The sequence below is a fragment of the Rutilus rutilus genome, assembly GCF_951802725.1.
Source record: "Rutilus rutilus genome assembly, chromosome: 3".
NCBI classification, from domain to species: domain Eukaryota; kingdom Metazoa; phylum Chordata; class Actinopteri; order Cypriniformes; family Leuciscidae; genus Rutilus; species Rutilus rutilus.
The window spans coordinates 29,491,431-29,503,859 of record NC_140211.1 but is presented as its reverse complement, the minus strand read 5'-3'; the positions used below and the strand labels follow the sequence as shown (position 1 = coordinate 29,503,859).

General features: G+C 37.1%; 1 protein-coding gene across 1 annotated transcript in view; it reads left to right on the top strand.

The window, feature by feature from the left end:
• Positions 1 to 12,429, top strand: part of plxdc2b (plexin domain containing 2b) — a 63,981-nt gene that overhangs the window by 31,346 nt on the left and 20,206 nt on the right. Inside the window, exons 3-9 of the mRNA XM_084403600.1 lie at positions 4,202 to 4,348; positions 4,919 to 4,988; positions 6,556 to 6,678; positions 6,995 to 7,113; positions 7,873 to 7,972; positions 11,171 to 11,266; positions 11,561 to 11,642. Of these exons, the coding sequence (XP_084259726.1) occupies positions 4,202 to 4,348; positions 4,919 to 4,988; positions 6,556 to 6,678; positions 6,995 to 7,113; positions 7,873 to 7,972; positions 11,171 to 11,266; positions 11,561 to 11,642 (737 nt within the window). The remainder of the gene's footprint in view (positions 1 to 4,201; positions 4,349 to 4,918; positions 4,989 to 6,555; positions 6,679 to 6,994; positions 7,114 to 7,872; positions 7,973 to 11,170; positions 11,267 to 11,560; positions 11,643 to 12,429) is intronic.

Genomic DNA, 12,429 nt, shown 5'->3' with positions numbered 1-12,429 from the left:
AACAAAATACATTTACTAACACATATTTGAGAATCATAATATCAGTTTCATGATATAGTTAAAAAGTTAGTGAATATTTTAAATAAAAAGGAAAAATTTAATAAAACTGATAGATCAGTCATACTGCAGTATTGTGGCCGCATTGTGTCACTTGAATAGCCTGATGAAGGTGATACATTCTATAATAACAGTGGTCTTAAAGGGATAGTTCACCATAAAATGAAAATTCTTTCATTAATTACTCACCCTCATGTTGTTCCAAACCCGTAAGACTTTCGTTCATCTTCGGAAATGAAGATATTTTTAATGAAATCTGAGAGATTTCTTTCCCTCCATAGACAGTCACGACTCCACGCAACTATCAGTTTGAAGCTTCAAAAAATTCATAAAGAGATCGTAAAACTAATCCATATGAATTGAGCAGTTTAGTCCAAATTTTCTGAAGAGACACGGTCACTTGATGAACAGATTGAATTTAGGCTTTTATTCACATATAAACATTCATCAACTCAAACATCAGTTCTGATAAATGGAAGCTCAAGCATGTTCGCTTGACGTGCGAGAACCAATGAGGTTTGTTCTCATGTGTTACGCAGCACTTTTGAGCTTCCTCAAGAACCAATGAGGTTTGTTCTCATGTGTTACGCAGCACTTTTGAGCTTCCTCAAGAACCAATGAGGTTTGTTCTCATGTGTTACGCAGCACTTTTGAGCTTCCTCAAGAACCAATGAGGTTTGTTCTCATGTGTTACGCAGCACTTTTGAGCTTCCTCAAGAACCAATGAGGTTTGTTCTCGCGCATCAAGCAAGTACAGTTGAGCTTCTGTTTATGTTCGCTGATCAATGTTCATATTTATTTTCATTTGTGTTCCGAAGATGAATGAAAGTCTTACGGGTTTGGAACGACTTGAATGTGAGTAAATGTTGACAGAATTTTTATTTTTGGGTGAACTAACCCTTTAAAAAACTTAAAATAGAAAAAATTGAAAATGGTTAATTTTTTATTTTAAATTGTAATAATATTTTACAATATTACTGTATTTTTTTCTCAAATATATGTAGCCATGGTGAGGATAAGAGACTTCTTTGAAAATAGCTTTAAAAAGTCTTACCTACCCCAAACTTTTGAAAATTGGACAGAACATTTGAGTTATGAAATGGATGTCTGCTACCCGAGTGTGACAGGCATTTGGGTTTCGGGTTTTGGTTCGGCTTGTTCAGCAGTAACTTCAGGTAATGAATTATTATGAACGTTTTAACTTGTTTTACACACACTGTTTCTTTATCGCTCTCTCTCTCTCTCTCTCTCTCTCTCTCTCTCTCTCTCTCTCTCTCTCTCTCTCTCTCTCTCTCTCTCTCTCTCTCTCTCTCTCTCTCTCTCTCTCTCTCTCTCTCTCTCTCTCTCTCACACACACACACACACACACACACACACACACACACACACACACACACACACACACACACACACACACACACACACACACACACAGACACAATCTCTGAGGGAGAACTCAATTGAGTATAAAAAATGTGTAGTTTATTTGCTGTGAGAGGAATTAGAAAGAGAGTTAGCAATTACAGGTCAGGTTCATCCCACTAAAAAGACCAAGATATCTTACAAGGCTTCCTTTGGTCAAGCACCTTCACTAGCCATGATTTAGACCAGCATGGAAGTTCAGCTAGGTGAGCATGGGAGACCATAAAAACAGATAGAAAGGCTGTCAAGTTTCCTGCACAGAGTTACGGGCTGTCAGTCATTCAGCTCTGGGGTTTGACTTCCTCTTACAACAGTGTTCTTGGTTCATTGAGATTTGGTTTAACTTTATTTCTTTTTTTTATTTGAACACATTTCTATGTGCCATCCCTGTTCAAAGGACCACCACCAGCAATCATTCTTTTCTAGAATTAGATGCTGGTGTGATGGTTTCTGTCATCATTTACTCACCCTCATGTCGTTCCAAACCTGTATAACCTGACTTTTTCTGCTGTGAAACATTTTACCATGAAACATAACGGTATCCAAAATGGTTACCAACATACAGTATTTCATGATATCTTTGCCTTCAGAAGATAGAAAGTCATTCAGGTTTGGAGTTACATGAGGGAGAGTAAATGATGACTTGAGAAAATTTAAGTGAACTGTCTTTAACCAGCAAGACTTCATGTCAACCAGCTTTATCAGAAAGTCAACCCAAGTTTTACATGTGTACAGCATGGCTACTGCACAGCATGCTGGTCCACAAGCTCGACCTCCACTAACCAGCATAGAAATTCTTGCTGGTCTGAGTTGGTCTTAGCGGCTGATAAAAAAATGTTGGACATCGATCAATGTGGTTATTATATCCATATGAAAAACATCACAAGACGATTTATGTGCACATGTTTTCAGTATTGAATTAGTTTCCCACATGATTATTTCTTCAAAGCAGTGGGAGTGTATTCTGTATGTAGTTGCAAATTTTTATGTCCACTGGCTGTTTCCTTTGATGTTGTTTTGCAAAGTCTGTATGATTGAGTTTTAGTGTTTGAACTCCTACCAGCTCCTGTATACAAACGCATTTTTGTATAAACATGCATACACGCATACACCCATACACCAGGTGCATCATTTATTTCACACACACTTCTGTCATTTTTTATTTTATTTTGCGTGTGTTCAAAGGCCCGAATGTCTATTGCTGTTTTATGACATACCCTCAGGCTTTAGTTTAGGCTTTTAGGTTTTACTTTTAGTTTCAGCATGTCACTCTGTTGGTTTTGCACTTCACGAGATTAAACTGTCAGAGATTACATATCTTATATTTGCCTCTCCTCAACTCTGACGCATTTCTTTCTTTCTGAGAATTGTATTATTCACATTGTCACATGCTGAATTCCTGAGTGCCAGGGTGTTTGATAAGATGCTGCAAACATCTATGGGTTTTATCAAGGGTTTTCTTCTTAGGGTTTTACAGACAGCCTTTCCTCGCTCAGTAAACAACGATAGATCAATCCAGGAGGATTTCATTAACACTCAGAGGGTCATGTCCAGTGGGTCTTCGTCTTTTTGATTATTAGGTCATCAAACATCATGTCTTGTACTCACAAAGCACGTGTCCTCACAGTATAAAGATATATATTTATAGCCTTTTTATTTTTATCATGACAGGAGAGCAGAGAGGGGTGCAGGACTGGGTTGGGACTCAAACTCAAGTCATCCGCAGTGCTGTCATGAATGATCATGTCACAATTATTGCTTTGGTCATGCGATCAGGGTTTTTTGTTAATTGGTAGACAAAATAGTAATTTTTGTTACTCACAAAAACCCACAAGTTATTAATAATTGGATCACTGATGACGGTTCTTGTAGAAAATGATTTGTAATGGTCAGTAAATTAAGGGATACGATTTCCATGAGTTGATTTTCTTTTCGTGAGTTGATCGTTTTCTTCTATCCCAGTCCAAAGTGTTATGCTGTTAACAATCAGCAGTGATTGGTTGTTTCTGCTGGCACTCAGATTTTCCATCCATTTGCTTGGCAGATGTAACCTGTACACCTGTTTATTTATTAAAAATGTACATCTGATCGCAAGTATATGTACGTTCGCACACAGATGCACGTACATCCACACTTCTATAAACACGTATAAGCCCTGTGTCTCAATCACTCGTCTTGAACCCAGGTCTGTTGTGGTGAACGGAGAGGGAAAACTGGGCTAAAAGAACTCAGTTGACCCTTTTGCTGTTTTTATGTTGTAATATTACAACGATATCCAGGCAGAGGCTGGAACACCTCTATAGGCTCGGCTGATCAACACTCAGTTCATTAAACCTCTCAGTATCCCTCCTAAATATGTGGTGAGCATTGAAAATACATACAAACAGAGTTTGGCTCAGTTTATTGTAAACATGCCCCTGTGTGCTCATATTTTCTTTCGGGAGAGTGTTTAGTTTTGTTTTTAATACTGAAAGACCTGAAATGGTATTTGTTTGTGATCTAATAATCAGAATGGGTTCATGGCCCCTGATTGTAAAAAGCCTGCCATAAACAAATATGGATAGTGTTAGGGTGTTTATTCATAGTTTATTAAAGGGATAGTTCACTGAAAAGTGAAAATGTCTTTGTTGCACACCATCATGCTGTTCCAGACCTGTATGATTTTCTTCTCAGTAAGTCTTATGTACTTTATCCTGACTGGCTGTCTGATATTTCCTTGTAGGAAGACACAGATCATAACTACTACACCTCAAAAACCTATGGCCCCAGTGACCCTATGAGCAAAGAGTTATGGGTAAATATCGATCAGATGAACAAGGAGAAGGTGAAGATTCACGGCATCCTGTCTAATACACACAGACAAGCGGCGGTAAGACAGCATTCATTCATTCATTACAATCAAATCATTTGAAATGCAACTTATATGTAGCTCCACTGACCAAGATTCAAGTTCAGCAACAACTGTTTTCTAGCAGCCGTTTATCCTACAGTACATGTTCCTTACTAGAACAACACTTTGTATAGTGAGCTTTATACCTGTTTCTGTTGTTTCTGGACGAGTCTGCTTGTGTAGATTATGAAAGAAACAGACCAAGTGTCGATCCTCAAATACCACATTTCTTTGAAATGGGATAAGGTTTTTGTGTGTCGCCATCCCATTACTGGAACAGACTGCGATATCCTCACATTGCACTTTCCAAACAAAAGAAACCACAGCGGACAAGCGTACCATAGATTTAGGACAGAAGTCAAATTTATTAGCAGAGTTACGATTGCTTTAGCCGACCACAGAATGAGTCCATGGGGTCCATCTGGATGTACTCTTGCTGTATGTTTTATTGTAATCATGGCCTTCTGTCATCATTTTATATTTATTCTGCTTATTGTTTAGATCTTTTTATAATTGCAAGCTAAATTTAGTCTTTTTTTTCATCCTCAGCGGGTCAATCTCTCCTTTGATTTTCCATTTTATGGACATTTGTTGCGAGAGATCACTGTTGCAACCGGCGGTAAGTGAAGTGTCTTCCTCCACGTGATGTGTGCAGCACAACCAATGATTTTCAGTTAGGTTATAAGAAAGCGTCTGCCTGTCTCCATGCGATATGAGTATTATATGGCTGAAGCAGAACATATGATTTATATGAGCTTCCAGAGGAATATATAATTGATTGGTTTTTGCTTGTAGGCATAAGAGCTTGACTGTGAGTCACAGTGTTCTAGAGGATCAGGCTGTGTTTATCAGCTGTGAGAGGTTCTTAATAACGGCTGACTGTTCATGCTGTAGATATGAGGGCATGTGTGGGGATTTTTATTGTGATCTTGGTTCATGTGACTCACTGGCTGCTGGAATGTGTCTGAGATGAAGCGGTGAGAGTGGGGGAAAGATGGAGTGAGAAAACCACCATATAATTTCCCCCTACATCAGTCATCTTTCTGTGGTTATAAACGATGAAACACAGAAGTGATCTAAATTTCTCAGTGAAGCCATGTTCCCAGGAGCGAAAAATCATGTGCTCCTGCATCAGAGGTACTTTTCCTGCCTAAATAACATAATAATAAACAGCACTGGAAAATGTTTGCTAAATTATGACATTTGGATTTTCTATTTAAATAGCTATGCAAATTGCCCATCTTTTTGGCAAAGGCTATTTGCACTAACTCCACCCACCATTGTCTGGTTGAGCCAGACATGATTACAAAAAAATAAACAACTTTGGTAGCTGGGACAGTGGTGCGGAGAGCAAGGACAGTGAATTTAGCTTTTGACGTAACCAACCCATTCAAATACACATTCTTCTCCCTATTCCCATCTCATATCAGCTGGAATTATGTTTTTATTGCATGATGTTTTATAGTGTACTACAATACACTGCAGTATCTGCCACTATTTGCTTTTGCTATTTATACTTATATTAATAAAAGTTTAAGCCTAATGGTTGTTTAGTTGTCTTTGGGGCAGTAATCAAATGGTCAAGTGGTCGTTGTTACAGTTGTTTAGTACTGTGACAGTACAATGGTACAGTCATGGAATTAGATGACAGTATCATGGTACTTGTTGGCAATGGCAAACTGTTGTCACAATTGTGAAGTTTCAGTATTTTTTCATTGAATTTAATGAGTTTTTAAGTGCTCTGTGTTTACAGAAAGTGAAGGTGGTCAGCATAGTCCAGGTTGGCTGAATTCCTGTGGAAAGATTTGCATTGATTTAAGCAGACAAATGCTGAAGACACATTTTAGAGTATGTATGTGTGTTTGGAGGGTCCTCTTTCCTGTTTGTGAGTGGGATGGAAGGAGGCCTTTACATGGCTAATTAGAGTATTAATCACTTTGGAGACAGGCCAGGGCTGTTTGCCAGGATGGATAGATGGGAAAGGAGGAGAGCACAGAGATTTAGAGAAAAGAGACCCACATGTTCATACATTGGTGCCAAAAACATTTTAGTCATAAACAAAATGAGTGCCTTTATTTTATATTATCTTATCTTATTTTATCTTATCTTATCTTGAAGATCACATTTTAAATGTTTTTGTTGGCATGGATATGAATTCTAATGGTTTGGATTGTGTGTCTTTTCAGGGTTCATCTATACAGGAGATGTGGTTCACCGAATGTTGACAGCCACTCAATATATCGCTCCACTTATGGCAAACTTTGACCCCAGCCTCTCCAGAAACTCAACTGTCATCTATTTTGACAATGGTAAGAGACAGAGGCACTGGACTGTGTGTGTTTGTGAGATACTGAGGGACAGAGAGTGCCCTATCCGACATAAATATATATTGGAAATATATAATGTTACAGAAATATCCTATATAAATCTGTCACCATCAAAAACATTGTACCTTGACTTGCCATAAATCAAATGTGTCACATTATAGATCAGGTTATCTTTTCAAGATGCTATTGATTACAGAGATCTACAGTCACAGAAACCGAGCCTGTATTATAAGTAGAGAATACTCATATTAAATATACTATTAAATATTAGTTGAATGTGTTTGTGTGCTTTTTACAGGAACTGCTTTGGTTGTCCAGTGGGATCACGTCCATCTCCAGGATTCTTATAATCAAGGAAGTTTCACCTTCCAGGCCACATTACACAGCGATGGGCGAATTGTCTTTGCTTACAAAGAGGTCTGATATATATTTTTTAATTTCATCCTCTATATGTCTTTCATCCTGTTTTCTATTTGTCTCTCTCACTGTGTGACTTGGCTCTTCTGTGATTACTTCCTGTTCCATCAGAGTTTGTGTGATTGTGTCACTTTTCAATTTGCCACTTACAAACATGGTCAGGTACCGTGTAATGTCAAGGTGAATTGTAACCGATATGGTTAAGACTTTCCAGTTTTAGTACAGATCATGTGCAATCAAATGTGACGTAGTGCTTGAGATACATGAATCACCTTTAGTCATTAATTAAATAATATTTAAAATTGACTATTTATATTATATATGTTTCTATATGTATATTTGTAATTGTATGTAGAATAATAATAATTGTATGTGTAATCATTTTATGAATAAAGATCAAAATTTGTATGACTGAAATATATATAGAAATATTGTAAGCCTCTAGTCAGAAGGCATTGAAAATGCTGCTGGGATTTATTTGATTATTGCAAAGCTCATTCAGCCCGCAAACCTCCTAACTAAATTAGGCCTCTCCCTCTCTCCATTTCTGCTCTACTCACTCCATTTCTTTCTTTCTTTCTTTCTTTCTTTCTTTCTTTCTTTCTTTCTTTCTTTCTTTCTTTCTTTCTTTCTTTCTTTCTTTCTTTCTTTCTTTCTTTCTTTCTTTCTTTCTTTCTTTCTTTCTTTCTTTCTATCTGTCAAAATACACCTCCTCATGTCGATGATTGATGAGATAAATAACATGTGCTTTTATTTCAGGTCCCAATGCAGATAGCAAAGATCAGCTCTGTCAATCATCCAGTGAAAATTGGGCTTTCTGATGCCTTTGTGGTGGTCCATAAGATTCAGCAGATCCCCAGTGAGTGAACGTGATGCATTCATCATAACACCAGTAAACCATCTACAGTCTGTATGACAGGTGCTATTCAGAAAATTGGGAGTATGTTTGTTCTGACAGTCAGTTACCTCTGGGATGATCTCAAAGCTCCAATCGCCTCCCTTCTCAAGCTGTCTGTTTGTTGTCTGGTGTGCCAAGCAAGAAAAGTCTTTGATGTTGTAGTAACAGTGAGCCCAGCAGGACCAAACCCGACTGCGTTGGAGAGACAAATTTAGCAAATAAATATGTCTGGAGTTGGGCAGTGAGCGAGTGTGGAAGAGAACGTGATGAGAGAAGGTGTTTGCTGCCAGGACATCATGAATGGAAGCTCATGATTTTCCACGACAGCTTATTCTTTCCAACCGTATGTGTGTTTGTTTGTGACTGTCTGCTGGGAAAGGGCAGGATTTGCATCATTCTGTCTATCTGTCTGTTACAATATGAGCGAGAGAGAGAGAGTCAGCTCTGAGGGGAAGGAGAGAGTCTAGTGTGAGATAAAGTGATTGAGAATGGTAATAGCCTGCGTTTGTCTCGCCTCTCTTTCTCTAATTAGTGTCTGGAGACTCATCAGGTCACACTGTTTAAGATGCACGCGCACACACATGCATATCTCCGAGCAATATCAGCATGCTAAGGAGTTTTGTGACACCCCTTGGGCAAGAAATGTAATTACCCACAGGAAGAGAAAAACAGCCTTCAATGAACAAGCTGCAATCTCCTGTCTTAAAGTTTAACCACTCTTTTATGTATTAATACACCAACGATGCAGCTTTCAGCAAGGTCAGACAGTTACTTCCTCAGCTGCCGACAGACACACATTCATGTTATCAGAGAAATTTTACCTTACCGTACACATTCAGCCAGAGGCTGACACATGAAAAGCCATATACACACCTACAAACATACATTTTGGTTTTATTCTATTAGAGGACATTGTTTTTATACAGAGGTGAACCAAACGCTTAACACAAACCTGTAGGTATCAGTAAAGTTAAAACAAAACACGGTTTGCATGATTTATGAGTCTTTCAAAAAGCTAGGACCACTAAAAAGGTTTTTGAATTTTGAAGTATAATCAAACCTGTACACACATACACATATAGAAAACTTGCTATATTACCCAGCCTTTTCTCATTGTAATTCAGTTTTCCATTTCACTGCTTTTAGGTAATTCAGCTACCAATCAGGTAGATGATGTTTCACTGATTGCATCAGTGTGTGCAGTTATATCCGTACACGCATTTGATCCAGCGTGTCAACTTAAACTCAAAGACTATTACATTAGGCCTACATACTGAAATACCTTCAGATGAAGCACATCAAACTAATGTTGGTTGATCAGCCAATGCATTTTAACTTATGAAAAGTCATGTCATTAAAAACTGAGTCTGAGTACTGAATAACCAATGTATAATAGTACACTCGTTGCATTTTTTAATATTTTTTAAGAGTAATAAATGTTGGAGATGCCAAAGACGGGAAACTTTTCCGAAATGTACTGTATTTCACTACAGTGAATCGTACATCCCATTAAAAGAGCGTTTGATACCTTTACATGCATTCAGTGCACTCTGCTGCCTCATGCAATTGTCCACTCAAATGTGATTTTGTCCGTCTCTACTGACCACAAACTGACAATTTTTTGCCAATGATTCCCATCATTTGATATGAAATCAAACGTCTCCATCTATTTGTAGAATGAAGGTAATTGAGTGAATTCTTGTCTTCTTCAGAGAAAACAGACTAGGACAATTGCACAATTGTGGATAATGTATTGTTTGAAAGAGCATGTGGCTCTAGAGGTATCCACCTCATTTTCAATGCAGAAGCTCAATGGATATAAAAATTCTACACACCCCTATTAAAACAGATGGTTATTTTAATGGAAAAATTTGCACATTTAATGTAAAAATTACACCCTACACAATGCCTATGAAATGTGACACATTTCAGAAAGAAAAAAAAACTTTAAATAACTTCACTGCATAAGTGTGCACTCCCTTTAATAATCGGGTATATGGCTGTACTCTGAATTAACTAATCTTCAAGCTCATGTGATATGTGAGATATTCAAATAAATATGGGACATCTTTTTGGTTACATGTGTAAATTCATGTTACAGTTATACTTAATGGTGACACATTTTCTAGGTTAAATAAATAAACATTACTTACACTATCATAAAAACCAACAACCAATACAAATCTTTTTTTTTACATTACCAATGAAATTATTCTTTAGTTTTTAAATCTAATGTTTTTAAACATCTTTACATTTATTCCAAAATATTAACCATAATAATGCAGTAACACATTTTGTGTATATTTAATTTGTAAACTAATGCCTTAATAGTTCTTTTTAATAGTCAACTTATTTTCAGATCTTCAGTCATCAAAGCTCAGTAAACACTGCAGGTGTCACAACGGTCACAGACACAGGATGTATCTAGGCTATTATCATCAAGCTGATTGCTCACTAAAAAAAACCTCACTGATCAAGTCATTTCAAGTTTGATTTGGACATGACAAAGTGGTGATATCTATGTGAGTTGTATACTTTTTAAATAGTCTTCCTATTAACACCATTGTTTATTAATTCAGACCGATTTTCTGATATAGAACGAGCACGAAAAATCAGATGTGGGATTATTGTGTGAACAGCACAATAACCAATCATAGTGCAATGGAGCCATTGCCTCCTCTCATGTAAATTTTCCCCATTCTTTCTTAATTTTATGCACCAAACCCACGACACACTTAAGGGCATCTGTTAAAACTAAATTGATTTAGGTAAGGCAAGAGAGATGCTTCCTTCCCTTGTTACTTTAACCTCTGCTGTCACTATATAAATCACTCCTTTTTCTAAAGTGACACTGTCCAACACATCTTTTAGTAAGATTCGCTTTGATTTATTTTTGTACTGTGGATGATTTTCTCATCCAATTTTTGACAAGTCAAAGCTTCCATTGCCTCAGAGGAAACACACCTGCATTGGTAACATCAAGGCGCATAACGGCTGACACCTTTCCATTAATAATGGCCATGCCCACTCTTACAGTAAAAATGAGGTGGATTAAACAAGTGAAAGGCAGTGACTCGATTTGCTTGTGTTACAGTAGTCTCAACAATTCAGATGATTCACATGATTACATAATTGTAATGTGTATTTGTGTGGCTCTAGATGTGCGGAGGAAGACTATCTATGAGTATCACAGAGTGGAGCTGTTAAAGACCAAAATTACCAACAGTACAGCTGTAGAAATGATGCCGCTACCCAGTAAGCCATTGAACACACACACACACACACACACACACACACACACACACACACAGGCTATATATACACGTATATAATCTTAAACTACCATAACAACATAAATATGAATTACCTCATAGCGAATAGAAGCTTATACTGTTGTACTTCTTATCTACAAATTCAGATTTTACAGTTGTACTCAACATTTCTCTCAAGTCATATGAAAATCCAGTTCATTGTCCTATTAGCCTTTCGCTCTATTCTTGATTGATTCTGCGCTGAAGCATTTTCTATGTCTCTTTTTTTCTTTTGCAGCATGTCTTCAATTCACAAGCTGCACTTCTTGCTTAGCTTCACAGATTAACTTCAACTGCAGCTGGTGTCACCGGCTCAATAGGTAAGAAAACAAACCGCTCTTCGTCCGTCTCTCTTTCCATTATCCCAACTTCATTTTACTGGAATTAAAGTTCTCAGCCCGCTTGCCTTGAGGTGGTGCAATGAACGAGGGAAGTAATTTCTGTCAGCAGCTGCTGAAACAGAAGCACTCTCAACACAGACATTCGCAGGATGTGTGGAGATAATTCACCACTTCTAATTTAACAGTCACAATGTTACATATAAAAATGGCCTAAAAATTTGAATGAATTGAAAACATCATGTGTAAACCATTAATGAAATCTCTCTTGCATCTTGCATCGCATTTTCCTAAGTAATATTACTTCCAATGTGGCAGAGAATCTTTCATACCAAGACTTTTTTCCCTGTTAAGCTGCAACGCCACTTTTGAAAAATCCCCAGAAATGGCATACCCAAACTGAAACCGATACAGTTCATGAACCCTTTGTACTAAAAGCACAAGAATGATCTCATTTGAAAGCTGACACCTGGCAGTTTATTGTAAATGTAGAATTAATTATTGTCATAATGAAAAAAATAGTTATAAATAGCTTCAAAATTTTGTAAAGTTATTAGAAATTTATTTTTATAAAACATCTTCATGAAAATAAAATTGAAGTTGGCACTGTATCAATCTAGAAATGCACTGCAGCTAAAGCCACGCCACATGTCTGACCATGTTATATTTAAAATATGAAGATGGTAAGTCTAAAACTCTGTATTTAGTTAAATGTTTTTCAAGATCATGTCATATGACTTTATTTTGATTAGACTCTAAAATGCAACTG